Source organism: Calliphora vicina, chromosome 2, assembly GCF_958450345.1.
Source record: "Calliphora vicina chromosome 2, idCalVici1.1, whole genome shotgun sequence".
In the NCBI taxonomy this organism is placed as follows: Eukaryota; Metazoa; Arthropoda; class Insecta; order Diptera; family Calliphoridae; genus Calliphora; species Calliphora vicina.
In genome coordinates this window covers 42,856,612-42,877,071 of record NC_088781.1, presented here as the reverse complement: position 1 = coordinate 42,877,071, position 20,460 = coordinate 42,856,612, and the positions used below count along the sequence as shown (strand labels likewise).

At 31.9% G+C, this 20,460-nt stretch overlaps 1 protein-coding gene across 2 annotated transcripts in view; it reads left to right on the top strand.

Annotated features, from left to right (window-relative positions):
- Positions 1-20,460, top strand: part of Tpr2 (Tetratricopeptide repeat protein 2) — a 97,742-nt gene that overhangs the window by 28,435 nt on the left and 48,847 nt on the right. Inside the window, exon 1 of one of the 2 annotated variants that reach the window (XM_065502210.1) lies at positions 16,113-16,135. The exons of the other annotated variant lie outside the window; for it this stretch is intronic. Within the exon in view, the coding sequence (XP_065358282.1) occupies positions 16,128-16,135 (8 nt within the window). The 5' untranslated portion in view covers positions 16,113-16,127. Of the gene's footprint in view, positions 1-16,112; positions 16,136-20,460 lie in introns of those variants that run through there. 2 annotated transcript variants of the gene reach the window in all.

The following is a 20,460-nucleotide window of genomic DNA, read 5'->3' as shown; positions in this document are numbered from 1 at the left end:
TCAGAGAGTTCAGAACTGTTTAGTTTATATTCAGAATTTATTTCAGATCGGAGTAATTTTACTTTTCAAATAGTGAAATTTCACATTTTGTTAAAAGGGGCACATTGAAATTTTGAAAAAATGGTTAAATTTTGAAACTGTGCTCGATATAGTCCTAATGGATTGGAAAGCCATTGCTTCAGAGAGTTCAGAACTGTTCACCGTATATTCAGAATTTATTTCAGATCGGAGATATATAATTTTCCATATAGTGAAATTTAAAATTTTTTTTAAAAGGCGCCCATTGAAATTTGGAAAAAATGGTTAAATTTTGGAATTGTGCTCGATCTAGTCCTAATGAGTTGGAAAGCCATTGCGTCAGAGAGTTCAGAACTGTCAACCGTATATTCAGAATTTATTTCAGATCGGAGATATATAATTTTCCATATAGTGAAATTTCACATTTTTTTAAAAGGGGCACATGGAAATTTGGAAAAAATTGTTAAATTTTGGAATTGTGCTCGATCTAGTCCTAATGGGTTGGAAAGCCATTGCTTCAGAGAGTTCAGAACTGTATAGCTTATATTCAGAATTTATTTCAGATCGGAGTAATTTGTCTTTTCAAATAGTGAAGTTTCACATTTTGTTAAAAGGGGCACATTGAAATTTTGAAAAAATGGTTAAATTTTGAAATTGTGCTCGATCTTGCCCTAATGGGTTGGAAAGCCATCACCTCAGAGAGTTCAGAACTGTTTAGTTTATATTCAGAATTTATTTCAGATCGGAGTAATATGACTTTTCAAATAGTGAAATTTCACATTTTGTTAAAAGGGGCACATTGAAATTTTGAAAAAATGGTTAAATTTTGAAATTGTGCTCGATCTTGCCCTAATGGGTTGGAAAGCCATCACCTCAGAGAGTTCAGAACTGTTTAGTTTATATTCAGAATTTATTTCAGATCGGAGTAATATGACTTTTCAAATAGTGAAATTTCACATTTTGTTACAAGGGGCACATTGAAATTTGGAAAAAATGGTTGAATTTTGGAATTGTGCTCGATCTAGTCCTAATGGGTTGGAAAGCCATTACTTCAGAGAGTTCAGAACTGTTTAGTTTATATTCAGAATTTATTTCAGATCGGAGTAATATGACTTTTCAAATAGTGAAATTTCACATTTTGTTAAAAGGGGCACATGGAAATTTGGAAAAAATGGTTAAATTTTGAAATTGTGCTCGATCTAGTCCTAATGGGTTGCAAAGCCATTACTTCAGAGAGTCCAGAACTGTTCACCTTATATTCAGAATATATTTCAGATAAGAGTAATTTGACTTTTTATATAGTGAAATTTCACATTTTGTTAAAAGGGGCACATTGAAATTTTGAAAAAATTGTTAAATTTTGAAATTGTGCTCGATCTTGCCCTAATGGAGTGGAAAGCCATCACTTCAGAGAGTTCAGAACTGTTTAGTTTATATTCAGAATTTATTTCAGATCGGAGTAATTTGACTTTTCAAATAGTGAATTTCACATTTTGTTAAAAGGGGCACATTGAAATTTTGAAAAAATGGTTAAATTTTGAAATTGTGCTCGATCTAGTCCTAATGGATTGGAAAGCCATTACTTCAGAGAGTTCAGAACTGTTCACCGTATATTCAGAATTTATTTCAGATCGGAGATATATAATTTTCCATATAGTGAAATTTCACATTTTTTTTAAAAGGGGCACATGGAAATTTGGGAAAAATGTTTAAATTTTGGAATTGTGCTCGATCTAGTCCTAATGGGTTGGAAAGCCATTGCGTCAGAGAGTTCAGAACTGTCAACCTTATATTCAGAATTTATTTCAGATCGGAGGTATATAATTTTCCAAATAGTGAAATTTCACATTTTTTAAAAGGGGCACATGGAAATTTGGAAAAAATGGTTAAATTTTGGAATTGTGCTCGATCTAGTTCTAATGGGTTGGAAAGCCATTGCGTCAGAGAGTTCAGAACTGTGAACCGTATATTCAGAATTTATTTCAGATCGGAGATATATAATTTTCCAAATAGTGAAATTTCACATTTTGTTAAAAGGGGCACATGGAAATTTGGAAAAAATGGTTAAATTTTGAAATTGTGCTCGATCTAGTCCTAATGGTTTCGAAAGCCATTGCTTCAGAGAGTTCAGAACTGTATAGTCTATATTCAGAATTTATTTCAGATCGGAGTAATTTGACTTTTTAAATAGTGAAGTTTCATTTTTTCAAAATTTCAATGTGCCCCTTTTAACAAAATGTGAAATTCACTATTTGAAAAGTCAAATTACTCCGATCTGAAATAAATTCTGAATATAAACTAAACAGTTCTGAACTCTCTGAAGTGATGGCTATCCAATCCATTAGGGCAAGATCGAGCACAATTTCAAAATTTAACCATTTTTTCAAAATTTCAATGTGCCCCTTTTAACAAAATGTGAAACTTCACTATATGAAAAGACAAATTACTCCGATCTGAAATAAATTCTGAATATAAGCCATACAGTTCTGAACTCTCTGAAGCAATGGCTTTCCAACGCATTAGGACTAGATCGAGCACAATTTCAAAATTTAACCATTTTTTCCAAATTTCAATGTGCCCCTTTTAACAAAATGTGAAATTTCACTATTTGAAAAGTCAAATTACTCCGATCTGAAATAAATTCTGAATATAAACTAAACAGTTCTGAACTCTCTGAAGTGATGGCTTTCCAACCCATTAGGCCAAGATCGAGCACAATTTCAAAATTTAACAATTTTTTCAAAATTTCAATGTGCCCCTTTTAACAAAATGTGAAATTTCACTATTTGAAAAGTCAAATTACTCCGATCTGAAATAAATTCTGAATTTAAACTAAACAGTTCTGAACTCTCTGAAGTGATGGCTTTCCAACACATTAGGGCAAGATCGAGCACAATTTCAAAATTTAACCATTTTTTCAAAATTTCAATGTGCCCCTTTTAACAAAATGTGAAATTTCACTATATGGAAAATTATATATCTCCGATCTGAAATAAATTCTGAATATAGACTATACAGTTCTGAACTCTCTGAAGTAATGGCTTTCCAACCCATTAGGACTAGATCGAGCACAATTCCAAAATTTAACCATTTTTTCCAAATTTCAATGTGCCCCTTTAAAAAAAAAAGTGAAATTTCACTATATGGAAAATTATATATCTCCGATCTGAAATAAATTCTGAATATACGGTGAACAGTTCTGAACTCTCTGAAGCAATGGCTTTCCAATCCATTAGGAATATATCGAGCACAATTTCAAAATTTAACCATTTTTTCAAAATTTCAATGTGCCCCTTTTAACAAAATGTGAAATTTCACTATATAAAAAGTCAAATTACTCTGATCTGAAATATATTCTGAATATAAAGTGAACAGTTCTGGACTCTCTGAAGTAATGGCTTTGCAACCCATTAGGACTAGATCGAGCACAATTTCAAAATTTAACCATTTTTTCAAAATTTCAATGTGCCCCTTTTAACAAAATGTGAAATTTCACTATATGGAAAATTATATATCTCCGATCTGAAATAAATTCTGAATATACGGTTGACAGTTCTGAACTCTCTGAAGCAATGGCTTTCCAACTCATTAGGACTAGATCGAGCACAATTCCAAAATTTAACCATTTTTTCCAAATTTCCATGTGCCCCTTTTAAAAAAAATGTGAAATTTCACTATATGGAAAATTATATATCTCCGATCTGAAATAAATTCTGAATATACGGTGAACAGTTCTGAACTCTCTGAAGCAATGGCTTTCCAATCCATTAGGACTATATCGAGCACAATTTCAAAATTTAACCATTTTTTCAAAATTTCAATGTGCCCCTTTTAACAAAATGTGAAATTTCACTATTTGAAAAGTCAAATTACTCCGATCTGAAATAAATTCTGAATATAAACTAAACAGTTCTGAACTCTCTGAAGTGATGGCTTTCCAACTCATTAGGGCAAGATCGAGCACAATTTCAAAATTTAACCATTTTTTCAAAATTTCATGTGCCCCTTTTAACAAAATGTGAAACTTCACTATATGAAAAGACAAATTACTCCGATCTGAAATAAATTCTGAATATAAGCTATACAGTTCTGAACTCTCTGAAGCAATGGCTTTCCAACCCATTAGGACTAGATCGAGCACAATTCCAAAATTTAACCATTTTTTCCAAATTTCCATGTGCCCCTTTTAAAAAAATGTGAAATTTCACTATATGGAAAATTATATATCTCCGATCTGAAATAAATTCTGAATATACGGTTGACAGTTCTGAACTCTCTGACGCAATGGCTTTCCAACTCATTAGGACTAGATCGAGCACAATTTCAAAATTTAACCATTTTTTCAAAATTTCAATGTGCCCCTTTTAACAAAATGTGAAATTTCACTATATAAAAAGTCAAATTACTCTGATCTGAAATATATTCTGAATATAAGGTGAACAGTTCTGGACTCTCTGAAGTAATGGCTTTGCAACCCATTAGGACTAGATCGAGCACAATTTCAAAATTTAACCATTTTTTCAAAATTTCAATGTGCCCCTTTTAACAAAATGTGAAATTTCACTATATGGAAAATTATCCATCTGAAATAAATTCTGAATATACGGTTGACAGTTCTGAACTCTCTGAAGCAATGGCTTTCCAACTCATTAGGACTAGATCGAGCACAATTCCAAAATTTAACCATTTTTTCCAAATTTCCATGTGCCCCTTTTAAAAAAAATGTGAAATTTCACTATATGGAAAATTATATATCTCCGATCTGAAATAAATTCTGAATATACGGTGAACAGTTCTGAACTCTCTGAAGTAATGGCTTTCCAATCCATTAGGACTATATCGAGCACAATTTCAAAATTTAACCATTTTTTCAAAATTTCAATGTGCCCCTTTTAACATAATGTGAAATTTCACTATATGGAAAATTATATATCTCCGATCTGAAATAAATTCTGAACATACGGTTGACAGTTCTGAACTCTCTGACGCAATGGCTTTCCAACTCATTAGGACTAGATCGAGCACAATTCCAAAATTTAACCATTTTTTCCAAATTTCCATGTGCCCCTTTTAAAAAAAATGTGAAATTTCACTATTTGAAAAGTCAAATTACTCCGATCTGAAATAAATTCTGAATATAAACTAAACAGTTCTGAACTCTCTGAAGTGATGGCTTTCCAACTCATTAGGGCAAGATCGAGCACAATTTCAAAATTTAACCATTTTTTCAAAATTTCAATGTGCCCCTTTTAACAAAATGTGAAACTTCACTATATGAAAAGACAAATTACTCAGATCTGAAATAAATTCTGAATATAAGCTATACAGTTCTGAACTCTCTGAAGCAATGGCTTTCCAATCCATTAGGACTAGTTCGAGCACAATTCCAAAATTTAACCATTTTTTCCAAATTTCCATGGGCTCCTTTTAAAAAAAATGTGAAATTTCACTATTTGGAAAATTATATATCTCCGATCTGAAATAAATTCTGAATATAAACTAAACAGTTCTGAACTCTCTGAAGCAATGGCTTTCCAACCCATTAGGACTAGATCGAGCACAATTTCAAAATTTAACCATTTTTTCCAAATTTCAATGTGCCCCTTTTAACAAAATGTGAAATTTCACTATTTGAAAAGTCAAATTACTCCGATCTGAAATAAATTCTGAATATAAACTAAACAGTTCTGAACTCTCTGAAGTGATGGCTTTCCAACCCATTAGGCCAAGATCGAGCACAATTTCAAAATTTAACAATTTTTTCAAAATTTCAATGTGCCCCTTTTAACAAAATGTGAAATTTCACTATTTGAAAAGTCAAATTACTCCGATCTGAAATAAATTCTGAATATAAACTAAACAGTTCAGAACTCTCTGAAGTAATGGCTTTCCAACCCATTAGGACTAGATCGAGCACAATTCCAAAATTCAACCATTTTTTCCAAATTTCAATGTGCCCCTTTTAACAAAATGTGAAATTTCACTATTTGGAAAATTATATATCTCCGATCTGAAATAAATTCTGAATATACGGTTCACAGTTCTGATCTCTCTGACGCAATGGCTTTCCAACCCATTAGGACTAGATCGAGCACAATTCCAAAATTTAACCATTTTTTCCAAATTTCCATGTGCCCCTTTTAAAAAATGTGAAATTTCACTATTTGGAAAATTATATATCTCCGATCTGAAATAAATTCTGAATATAGGCTATACAGTTCTGAACTCTCTGAAGTAATGGCTTTCCAACCCATTAGGACTAGATCGAGCACAATTCCAAAATTTAACCATTTTTTCCAAATTTCCATGTGCCCCTTTTAAAAAAAATGTGAAATTTCACTATATGGAAAATTATATATCTCCGATCTGAAATAAATTCTGAATATACGGTGAACAGTTCTGAACTCTCTGAAGCAATGGCTTTCCAATCCATTAGGACTATATCGAGCACAATTTCAAAATTTAACCATTTTTTCAAAATTTCAATGTGCCCCTTTTAACATAATGTGAAATTTCACTATATGGAAAATTATATATCTCCGATCTGAAATAAATTCTGAATATACGGTGAACAGTTCTGAACTCTCTGAAGCAATGGCTTTCCAATCCATTAGGACTATATCGAGCACAATTTCAATATTTAACCATTTTTTCAAAATTTCAATGTGCCCCTTTTAACAAAATGTGAAATTTCACTATTTGAAAAGTCAAATTACTCCGATCTGAAATAAATTCTGAATATAAACTAAACAGTTCTGAACTCTCTGAAGTGATGGCTTTCCAACCCATTAGAGCAAGATCGAGCACAATTTCAATGTGCCCCTTTTAACAAAATGTGAAACTTCACTATTTGAAAAGACAAATTACTCCGATCTGAAATAAATTCTGAATATAAGCTATACAGTTCTGAACTCTCTGAAGCAATGGCTTTCCAACCCATTAGGACTAGATCGAGCACAATTCCAAAATTTAACCATTTTTTCCAAATTTCCATGTGCCCCTTTTAAAAAAATGTGAAATTTCACTATATGGAAAATTATATATCTCCGATCTGAAATAAATTCTGAATATACGGTGAACAGTTCTGAACTCTCTGAAGCAATGGCTTTCCAACCCATTAGGACTAGATCGAGCACAATTTCAAAATTTAACCATTTTTTCAAAATTTCAATGTGCCCCTTTTAACAAAATGTGAAATTTTACTATTTGAAAAGTCAAATTACTCCGATCTGAAAAAAATTCTGAATATAAACTAAACAGTTCTGAACTCTCTGAAGTGATGGCTTTCCAAAACATTAGGGCAAGATCGAGCACAATTTCAAAATTTAACCATTTTTTCAAAATTTCAATGTGCCCCTTTTAACAAAATGTGAAACTTCACTATTTGAAAAGTCAAATTACTCCGATCTGAAATAAATTCTGAATATAAACTAAACAGTTCTGAACTCTCTGAAGTAATGGCTTTCCAACCCATTAGGACTAGATCGAGCACAATTCCAAAATTCAACCATTTTTTCCAAATTTCAATGTGCCCCTTGTAACAAAATGTGAAATTTCACTATTTGAAAAGTCAAATTACTCCGATCTGAAATAAATTCTGAATATAAACTAAACAGTTCTGAACTCTCTGAAGTGATGGCTTTCCAACCCATTAGGGCAAGATCGAGCACAATTTCAAAATTTAACCATTTTTTCAAAATTTCAATGTGCCCCTTTTAACAAAATGTGAAATTTCACTATTTGAAAAGTCAAATTACTCCGATCTGAAATAAATTCTGAATATAAACTAAACAGTTCTGAACTCTCTGAAGTGATGGCTTTCCAACCCATTAGGGCAAGATCGAGCACAATTTCAAAATTTAACCATTTTTTCAAAACTTCAATGTGCCCCTTTTAACAAAATGTGAAACTTCACTATTTGAAAAGACAAATTACTCCGATCTGAAATAAATTCTGAATATAAGCTATACAGTTCTGAACTCTCTGAAGCAATGGCTTTCCAACCCATTAGGACTAGATCGAGCACAATTCCAAAATTTAACAATTTTTTCCAAATTTCCATGTGCCCCTTTTAAAAAAATGTGAAATTTCACTATATGGAAAATTATATATCTCCGATCTGAAATAAATTCTGAATATACGGTTGACAGTTCTGAACTCTCTGACGCAATGGCTTTCCAACTCATTAGGACTAGATCGAGCACAATTCCAAAATTTAACCATTTTTTCCAAATTTCAATGGGCGCCTTTTAAAAAAAATTTTAAATTTCACTATATGGAAAATTATATAACTCCGATCTGAAATAAATTCTGAATATACGGTGAACAGTTCTGAACTCTCTGAAGCAATGGCTTTCCAATCCATTAGGACTATATCGAGCACAGTTTCAAAATTTAACCATTTTTTCAAAATTTCAATGTGCCCCTTTTAACAAAATGTGAAATTTCACTATTTGAAAAGTAAAATTACTCCGTTCTGAACTCTCTGAAGTAATGGCTTTCCAACCCATTAGGACTAGATCGAGCACAATTCCAAAATTCAACCATTTTTTCCAAATTTCAATGTGCCCCTTGTAACAAAATGTGAAATTTCACTATTTGAAAAGTCATATTTCTCCGATCTGAAATAAATTCTGAATATAAACTAAACAGTTCTGAACTCTCTGAAGTGATGGCTTTCCAACCCATTAGGGCAAGATCGAGTACAATTTCAAAATTTAACCATTTTTTCAAAATTTCAATGTGCCCCTTTTAACAAAATGTGAAATTTCACTATTTGAAAAGTCAAATTACTCCGATCTGAAATAAATTCTGAATATAAACTAAACAGTTCTGAACTCTCTGAAGTGATGGCTTTCCAACCCATTAGGGCAAGATCGAGCACAATTTCAAAATTTAACCATTTTTTCAAAATTTCAATGTGCCCCTTTTAACAAAATGTGAAACTTCACTATTTGAAAAGACAAATTACTCCGATCTGAAATAAATTCTGAATATAAGCTATACAGTTCTGAACTCTCTGAAGCAATGGCTTTCCAACCCATTAGGACTAGATCGAGCACAATTCCAAAATTTAACCATTTTTTCCAAATTTCCATGTGCCCCTTTTAAAAAAATGTGAAATTTCACTATATGGAAAATTATATATCTCCGATCTGAAATAAATTCTGAATATACGGTGAACAGTTCTGAACTCTCTGAAGCAATGGCTTTCCAACCCATTAGGACTAGATCGAGCACAATTTCAAAATTTAACCATTTTTTCAAAATTTCAATGTGCCCCATTTAACAAAATGTGAAATTTCACTATTTGAAAAGTCAAATTACTCCGATCTGAAATAAATTCTGAATTTAAACTAAACAGTTCTGAACTCTCTGAAGTGATGGCTTTCCAACACATTAGGGCAAGATCGAGCACAATTTCAAAATTTAACCATTTTTTCAAAATTTCAATGTGCCCCTTTTAACAAAATGTGAAATTTCACTATTTGAAAAGTAAAATTACTCCGATCTGAAATAAATTCTGAATATAAACTAAACACTTCTGAACTCTCTGAAGTAATGGCTTTCCAACCCATTAGGACTACATCGAGCACAATTCCAAAATTCAACCATTTTTTCCAAATTTCAATGTGCCCCTTTTAACAAAATGTGAAATTTCACTATTTGAAAAGTCAAATTACTCCGATCTGAAATAAATTCTGAATATAGACTATACAGTTCTGAACTCTCTGAAGCAATGGCTTTCCAACTCATTAGGACTAGATCGAGCACAATTCCAAAATTTAACCATTTTTTCCAAATTTCCATGAGCCCCTTTTAAAAAAAATGTGAAATTTCACTATATGGAAAATTATATATCTCCGATCTGAAATAAATTCTGAATATACGGTGAACAGTTCTGAACTCTCTGGAGCAATGGCTTTCCAATCCATTAGGAGTATATCGAGCACAATTTCAAAATTTAACCATTTTTTCAAAATTTCAATGTGCCCCTTTTAACAAAATGTGAAATTTCACTATTTGAAAAGTCAAATTACTCCGATCTGAAATAAATTCTGAATATAAACTAAACAGTTCTGAACTCTCTGAAGTGATGGCTTTCCAACCCATTAGGGTAAGATCGAGCACAATTTCAAAATTTAACCATTTTTTCAAAATTTCAATGTGCCCCTTTTAACAAAATGTGAAACTTCACTATTTGAAAAGACAAATTACTCCGATCTGAAATAAATTCTGAATATAAGCTATACAGTTCTGAACTCTCTGAAGCAATGGCTTTCCAACCCATTAGGACTAGATCGAGCACAATTCCAAAATTTAACCATTTTTTCCAAATTTCCATGTGCCCCTTTTAAAAAAATGTGAAATTTCACTATATGGAAAATTATATATCTCCGATCTGAAATAAATTCTGAATATACGGTGAACAGTGCTGAACTCTCTGAAGCAATGGCTTTCCAATCCATTAGGACTATATCGAGCACAATTTCAAAATTTAACCATTTTTTCAAAATTTCAATGTGCCCCTTTTAACAAAATGTGAAATTTCACTATTTTAAAAGTGTAATTACTCCGATCTGAAATAAATTCTAAATATATGCTGAACAGTTCTGAACTCTCTGAAGTAATGGCATTCCACCGTATTAGGGCAAGATCGAGCACAATTCCAAAATTTAACCATTTTTTCCAAATTTCCATCTGCCCTTTTAACAAAATGTGAAATTTCACTATTTTTAAATTAATATGAAATAAATTCTGAATATAAACTGTACATTTCTGAAATCAAGCCTTTCCACCCTATTATGACTAGTTTTACCACAATTTAGAATTTTTTAATTTTTTTTCATGTCTATGTGTCTCTCATGTATCTGGTATAAAAATACGCTAAAAGCAAAGAAATCAACGATAGTTCATAAATAAATATTTAATTTTTTTTTATCGAATTTTTAAAAAAATTGTTATTATATATTTAAACTGAATGATCGGTAAAACCATTTTATTTTGATTTTATATCATAAAATGTTAAATGAGCTGATATTAATGCAGCTCTGTTAACCTAACAGTCTTTGAGTACGAAGTATGTTAGTTTACACATTAACATAGGTAATGTTAAAAAACGGAGCTAACTGACGGAGCTAACTTCACACACATCCACAAATGCTATATTTATTCTCCAACTAATCCTGTACATACCTTAAAAGAGTTTGGTATAAGCCATGCCTTGTTCCATAGATTCCTTGACAATTTGCTGTTCAACCTGACTCCAAAGAATCATATAGTAGTTATCAACGGGTTCATCAATCTATATCTCACTTCAAATCCAACTCCGAAACTTTTTACACAAGTTCTTCCTCGATCTCATTAGACTTCACATTACAAAGTATGGCAGTTTCATTGGCGCACTAATGGATCTTCTTTAGTCGTAAACAAACTTGAATTTTACTGTATGACATTTGAAAGCCTTTCATGTCTGACGGTCAACATAAAAAGTCATCTCTTCTCCCTTATACAAATGTAAATCCCGGGATTTTTCGGGACACCGGGATTTTTCGGGATCTCGGGATTTTTCGGGACTTCGGGATTTTAGTTAAACGTCAAAAACACCAAATTCAAGAATAAAAACTATTAATTTCATTAATATATTTAAGTAAAAATATAACAAATCAATAACTAATGCATTGAATTAAAATAAAATGGTCCATGATTTTCCCTAGCTCCATACAATTGTACCCCGGAGTACTGTTTGAGCAGTCCTAAATATCCTTATAAAATTTTGCACAAAATAAGTTGTAAGTACTCTGAAATTATACTGTAAAGTATTGAGGAAATCGGGCTACATTTGCTCCTAGTCCCCTTCAGATCTGGCTGCGTTTGGATTTGAAGCGAGATTAGTATTATAAATATGCTGAAATTTAGCTTTCTAAATATTTTGGGTGCTTCAAAAATCTTCCTAAAATATCAAAAATGTCATAATATTCCGGGATTTGTTAATCCCGAAAAATCCCGGGATTCTTTTTCACAAATCCCGGGATTCGGGATTTCGAGATTGGCATCCCTAGTCTCTATACTTGATCCATCCATGAATAATGCAGCCACTTAAATTCCAACAAAACATCCGGGATCTCTAATCCGCCTTGGACTAATCATAAAAAACATACCGGATCTCTAATCCATCTTGGACGAATCATGAAGTTCCATTGATGTCCTACGTCTACTAAATTTAATTTTATTGTATGACTTCTGAAAGTCCTTGGCACCGCCTGTATCTCCACATAAAATGTCACCTTGTCTCTCCTATTAACATAACTTGTTAGCAGTTTCGAGACTTAAAAAATACATCCATGAATACTGCAGTCTCTCAGACGGCAACAAAACATCCGGGATCTTTAATACGTTTTGGGTGAATCATAAAGTTCCTTTCTTCTACAGTCACCAACCTTCATACCCTGTTACTCGTCATTAAATATATACTCTTCTACTAACTATACTGACATTACCAGTTACTAATTCCGATGTTTATATCAGCATGAAAGACTCGGAAAATCTATAAGCTCTCGTGCATGTATCTATTCTTGATTCATCTATTAAAACTGTAGTATCTTAGATCCCAACAACATATCTGCGATCTCTAATTTGGACGACTCTGAAAGTCTGATTAAACCTACCTTCTTCTCTGGGTAAGAGACCAGACATGATAACTAAGCAACTCCTTGTTCAAATAAACCAATCGTCTTTTCGCATATCCTTGATCAACAACCTTTGCTAATATCGCGAATAAGATTGACAGTTCTCTCTACAGCAAATTTCACAGGAGTCTCACTACTTCAGCTAATGCTCACTTAAAAAATACAATGTGGAAACATTCCAGAAGGAAGAGATCGTTTAGTCAATACAGAGTTACAACTATGGATAACCAGTCTAGTCTAATGCTAGAAATAGCTCGCCGAGTTACATACCTGATTGGATTAGTATTTGCAATCTTTATGTCAAGTGAACTAGCTCAATTAGATATAATACAAGTGATGACATCATTATTCCGAATAAAGACAATGTTTCACTTGTTTCTCAAGGCTCTGCTTTGGACGACTCAGAAAGTCTGATTAACAATTGTCTCTCATACTGAATTGAAACTTAAGCAAAACAACAGAAAAAAATTTTGAGTTTAGTCCCCCTAAATTCTAACACTGTGCGCCATTCCAACTACACAGTCTTTAGTGTGTAAAAAATGTACGCCTGAGGTGTGGCGCTTATGATACCGGTAACACCCACTGAGACTCAACTCTGAGAATTTTAGAACCGATATGTAATTCCTGTTTACTATACTTTGTTGTAATGGCCAATTCTTACCGGAGAATTTCGGCCTCATTTGCGTGATTCTCTTTCCAGATTAGTTTACTTTCCAAGAAGATATCCATTCAATATACAGTGGTTGACAAAATAATGGAAAATTTTCCAAATATTACATTAGTGGCCTAAAATCTGAAATAATTTTTTAAAAAATTTTAACATTTTTGTAGTATTTTATTTGTATACTTTTATTAACTTAATTTAACAAAAAACAAAGGACATAATTAATTAAATTCTAAAAATGAGAAAACAAAATTAAAAGATTTCTTTATTACGGCATTGACAAAACAATGGAAACTAAGGTAATATTTTAAAAAATATGGTCTAAACTTTGCAATAACTCAATATTTTGTTGGGTATCCCTTATTTTTATATAACTGCTACACATCGACGATGCATTGAACCAATTAAAGAGTCAATGGTCTCCTTTGAAATATTTTGCCATTCCCTTATAACCGCCTCCGATAAATCTTCCTTCCTGGTGTAATTTTGGGTCCTTATTTTACGATCTACAATTTCCCATAGATTTTCTATGGGATTGAGATCTGGCGATTGGGCAGGCCACTTCAAAACACGTACCTCGTTGGATTGTAACCACTCGGTTACAACCCTAGTGTTTCGGGTCGTTGTCGTGTTGGAATCTCCAAACTAGGGGCATATTTTCCTCAGCGTATGGATACATAACATCGTTTAATATGGTTCTGTATCCTATACATGTCATGGTATCTTTTATAATATGAATTGTGCCCATACCTTGCCCTGAAAAACATCCCCATACCATAATATTGCCAACGCCAAACTTTACAGTCTTATTTGTGTACTTTGGATCTTTTTCCCTTTGGTCGTCTTACAAATGTTCTCCCATCACTGCCTCTTAAATTGTATTTGGATTCGTCGGAAAAGAGGACAGTATTCCATTTCTGTATCGACCAGTTTAAATGATCCCTGCCAAATTGTAGACGAGCAGAACGGTTCTTTTTAGAAATGAGTGGTTGTTTCACAGGACGATAGCAACCAAGACCAGCCTCATTTGCCCTTCGACTAACTGTTGGGGTACTTATTTCTAATTTTAGGCTATTAATTTTGGGAATTTCTTGAACTCTCTCGCTATTAAATTATCTTGTCTAGGAGTAGTCTTACGAGGTCTCACGAAATTTCTTTATAATTTTTGAAACTGCTGATTTATTTATTGAATATTTGTCACAGATACTTTTTTGTTTTAAACCAGCTTTGAAATCGTTAATTATTTTATTTTTTAAGTCTTCACAAATCTTAATTTTAGCCATTTTCGTTAACTTTGAAAAAAAAACAATTATGCGAAAAACTTAGAAAAAGAAATTGTGAAAAATTACCAGAATTTAAAAAAAATAAAATAAAAAATAAATAGTGAATATTTTTAACTTTGATCCCTTTTTTCAGAATATAATTAATTATGTTGTTTGTTTTTCAGTTAATTTATATAAATAAGTGGTTGACAAAACAATGGAAAAGTTTCCATTGTTTTGGCATGTCGGGTGCCCCGATAGACCAGTCGATAGTGTGCTGAACTATTAATCTGAGGGTTGCGGGTTCGATTCCCGCCAGAGACTCTGGGTGTATCTGCAGACAAGCAAAACGCTTCGCAGTTTGTGTTTGTTTAAAAAAAAATGTTCACCAGCTTTATAGCCCAGGCCAGACAATTTGTTTCGATCGAATCGGAACGCTCTGTCTGGGATACGCTTGACTTTGGAACAGGGTAAACGATATTGGCTTAATTCGATCTTGCCCTCAAAAGATGATCAGTTCTTTGGCTCGGATCCATATGTTGCCATGTCAAATGATACTTTGAATAAATTTATATTTCACAAAAGTTTCAAAATAAAAGCTAAATTACAACTTATGGCAAACCCTGTTATACAATAATAAAAGCTTTTTGTTGAAAAATATGATATTAAACTTTATGTTGTTTCTTTTTACTTTTTTTTTGCAAAAGCAAAACAAATTATTGTGAAAGAGCAGCAGAGTGACTAATATAAAAACGAGAGAATCAAATTCAACACTTATAAACAATAATGATCATTAAGCTTTTGTGATTGCAGTTTTTTTTTTATTATTATTGTTGCTCTGCTGTGGTTTCTATTTATTTTTGCAAAAGTTTGCCAAAATGCGTTGCAAATACATCAGTGCGTTCTTAAACAGCCCACGGTAAACACAGAAGAAACTAAAATAAAGTGAAAACGTGTGGGGCCGCTAGTTTTTTATACAAAAAAATATATTTTTTTTAGGCTTTTAATAAATTTTTATATTAAAAAACAGAAATAAAATAGTTTAAAGAAAATATTTGAAAAAGTATTGTAAAAAAGAAGAAAGAAAACTGCCTTTTTTTATATAAATCTTTTAATCAAGTAATAAATATAAACTCACAGTTTGCGTGTGCAGATAAAAGTATTTTTTTTTGCCAATAAATGATTTATGTTTTATAATAATGATCATGGCGATGATGATGAGATGATTATCTTGTGCAAAAAAGTGTGTCAATAATGAAATGTATTAGAAAAAAATATATAAAATAAAAATCTATACAAATTTGCTAATAATCATATAAAAATATAAATAATATTTATAACTATAACTATATTAATTGCATTTTGTTGCTAAGTGTTTTAGTTTTAATTTATTAGAAAAAAAATCTTTAAATTTTTCATGGTTTTTTGATTTCAAATCATTTCAATAAAAGTACTCATTTCAACTGGAACTCTTCTAGTCTTTAAACAAAAATCATGTATTTGTAAGTATTTAAACGTGCTGAAATATAATATATTTATATAGAATTTATTTAAAATTAAACAGAATTTGTGTGTTTGTTTTTAAACTCTTGACATTTGCATTTTTTTTTTTCAATTTATCAAAGTTGTAACTAGAAATAGCTACACATTTGTTATAAAATTAAACATCTATGTTTGTGTATTGTATATGAAAAAGAAAACTGGGAATGTTTTATTATCTAATTTTAAATTCTAATTAAATTCATTAAAACGTCTGACGTTTGGTTACTTTCTATATAATAAATATATATATAAATGTATATACATATTTAATCTTGTTTTGGAGATTGTTTCTGGTAAAGTGTGATTGGCTTTAGTCGGTCGGCCGTCGGTCGTGTAGCATCTGACCACAAACAAGATATTGCAACCTTTAAGTGTGTTCAGAAACTGTGTCTTTGTGTCTCTGACATTTCTCATTTAAATGGCTGAAGTGTAAAAGGCACTAACTACTTATTGTTTGCTTAACAACCATTTAAATATAACCAGATCCACACCAAAATCTCGGGCTGGTTTTTGAATCGCTACAATGAAAATTTTCTATTAATTACACAAATGGGTGCTGCTGTTTACAAGTTTTATCAATAATTTGATAAAATGTATTATCATGTGATTGATATTGTACATTTCCTATTGCACTTACCCAGAATGGTATCTTAAAAACTCCGCCTTTTGTTTATTAAATCGGTTCCAAAACAAAACAATTTACATTCCCACTTAAAACGTTTTGTTAGACCCCTTTCACACTAGGCAATTTAGTTGCGCAAGTATCTTGCCCAACAACAAAACAGCATGTCAAATTTTCTTCTCCTTAACCCGACATTACCTCTGGCATCAACAGATCTGATTTCATCGTCTTGGGCCAAACAAGCTATAAAATCTTGAGCTCTTAAAATGTCAATTATCCTACGTATTGACCTGATTTGGCAGCCAAAAACAACTTTTTATATTTGTTCTTAAAAAACTACTTCCAATGTCAGCTATGTGAGGCTAAAAACAGTTGTGATTCATTTAAATCGTAAATTTTGGTATTCACAAGTGAGTCAGAAAAATGTCGTCAATATTTATATGAAAATCAATACTATTATTCATAATTTCAAAAAATTTCCATGCTAAATTTGTTTGACAAATTTAAAAATTGATTATGAATAAGACTATACAATACAAAATTTAACTGAACTGGAACTAGTCCTAAACTGAACTAGAACTGAACTAGAACTGAACTAGAACTGAACTAGAACTGAACTAGAACTGAACTAGAACTGAACTAGAACTGAACTAGAACTGAACTAGAACTGAACTAGAACTGAACTAGAACTGAACTAGAACTGAACTAGAACTGAACTAGAACTGAACTAGAACTGAACTAGAACTGAACTAGAACTGAACTAGAACTGAACTAGAACTGAACTAGAACTGAACTAGAACTGAACTAGAACTGAACTAGAACTGAACTAGAACTGAACTAGAACTGAACTAGAACTGAACTAGAACTGAACTAGAACTGAACTAGAACTGAACTAGAACTGAACTAGAACTGAACTAGAACTGAACTAGAACTGAACTAGAACTGAACTAGAACTGAACTAGAACTGAACTAGAACTGAACTAGAACTGAACTAGAATTGACTAGAACTGAACTAGAACTGAACTAGAACTGAACTAGAACTGAACTAGAACTGAACTAGAACTGAACTAGAACTGAACTAGAACTGAACTAGAACTGAACTAGAACTGAACTAGAACTGAACTAGAACTGAACTAGAACTGAACTAGAACTGAACTAGAACTGAACTAGAACTGAACTAGAACTGAACTAGAACTGAACTAGAACTGAACTAGAACTGAACTAGAACTGAACTAGAACTGAACTAGAACTGAACTAGAACTGAACTAGAACTGAACTAGAACTGAACTAGAACTGAACTAGAACTGAACTAGAACTGAACTAGAACTGAACTAGAACTGAACTAGAACTGAACTAGAACTGAACTAGAACTGAACTAGAACTGAACTAGAACTGTACTAGAACTGAACTAGAACTGAACTAGAACTGAACTAGAACTGAACTAGAACTGAACTAGAACTGAACTAGAACTGAACTAGAACTGAACTAGAACTGAACTAGAACTGAACTAGAACTGAACTAGAACTGAACTAGAACTGAACTAGAACTGAACTAGAACTGAACTAGAACTGAACTAGAACTGAACTAGAACTGAACTAGAACTGAACTAGAACTGAACTAGAACTGAACTAGAACTGAACTAGAACTGAACTAGAACTGAACTAGAACTGAACTAGAACTGAACTAGAACTGAACTAGAACTGAACTAGAACTAGAACTGAACTAGAACCGAACTAGAACTGAACTAGAACTGATCTAGAACTGAACTGGAACTGAATCAAACTAAATTATTAATATTTCAGAATTCAAGTAACAATCTTAATCATAGTTCCTTTGAATAAAAATCTTGTAAATTTTGTGACTTATGTCGTTTTACCCATCACACAAAGTACACGAGTAAAGTGTGGCATTATATGGTTTAGTTTTTGAATTGTAATTTGCCAGTAATACGTCTTCATTTCACAAACACAAACAGGTATTTTTCAGTATGGTGCCGTAGAAAGTTTAAACACATTTATTATAGTTGTCGTTTTTCTTTTATGTTTCGGTTTTTTTTTTCTTCTTCTTTAACTACTAAGTAGACAATTTTCTTTTGACGTGCATTTATTTTAATTAATTAAATTACACCACATGATATTAAAGTGGTTTTGCAAACATTTATACAAAACTATAAAGTCAACTCGAATTTGCAATTCAAATTTGGGGCACACACTGGAGAGTAGGCAAAATAAAGTTTGGACTTGAGAAAATTTCCGGGTTCTTGTGGTTTAATTAATAGGGATTTTATATTTATTGATATATTTAATATTGTTTGTAAATAAACATTCGATTATATTTGTAGTTTGGCAAAATTTAAAACTTAAATTCACTTTTCTTAAGCTAGAAACTTAAATAAATTCCAAAGTTTTTTTTTATTTTTCCTTCTCAATTGATGCCAAATTTGTACGGCGTTCTTAAGCAAACTGATAACAACTTTTTTTTGGTTTATTTTCTGGTAAAAATTTTCCATCTAAATGCACTTTAAAGGTAAAAATGTCACGAAAACTATGAAAAAATAAGTATAAAAAAGTTGTTAGTTCAAAAACTAACTAATGCTGAATTTGTGTGTTGCTCCCCTCATAAAAATTTGCCATCGAAACTTTTTTATTCGCAAACTCACTACATACTCTCGTTCTTATACATTCGTTCCTACAATGCGATACATGCAGCAACACTCCTAAAACAAGAGTCTACTACATATTCAAACTTTTTCCAAAGTTTCTTTTTATTTTTTTTTGGATGTATTTTTTTTTATTCGAAATTATGCGTAGCTTAAAAGTATAAGAAAAAACTAAATGTAAATTCTTTTATATCTATACTTTTTCCAAACTAGACATGTACATACATTCATACATACATAGGCAGACACCATGCTTACTATAAATGCTAGGGTGTGCCGAATAATGGGGGTTCAAATGGTCTCAAAATGTATTAATCATTCTGGAGAGAACTTCGTCGATAAGTTCCCTCCCTCAAACTTTGTCAGATATTCTCTTTGATATCTTCCATAGCAATGAGAACCAGGGCACGAACATTAGTCGGTTTTTTATACATTTCTCTTGTCTGTTAACTGCAAGGTAAAAATTAAGAATTTTACATTCAAAGGATCGGCGAATTATTATCGAAAAATCATCTGTGATCTGCTGTTTAGTTAAGGAAGTCGAGTATAAATTCGCCTTGATTGACTTTGTTAGAGACTTTTTGAGATCTTCAATTCAATGTCGCACGAACTGTGAGTGCAGTTGCACCGTCTATTGGGTCCACTTTTTATATATGCTTAATTCATCAATCGGTGAAACAATCCGTGTTACTTTGAGTGGATCTAATAGATTTTTGTGAATGATGCCTGCATTCTCTGTTCCTCAAAAGCCGAATTTAGTTTTTTATCTCTTCATATGATAACTCAAAATGCAGGATTTTTTATTTTGAAACATTTCTACAATATAAATTTATTCAAAGTGTTGGTCATATGTTGCCCTTATTTCTGGCAACATATTGGATATTACGGTTTCATGTCTGGACGCATATTCTGGGCATTTTTCGGCCTATGCTCGCTTCAAACGAATTAGGTTCTCTGCAGAGACCGTAAATAACGGTTATCCAGAAAATTTTAAATCAAAAAAT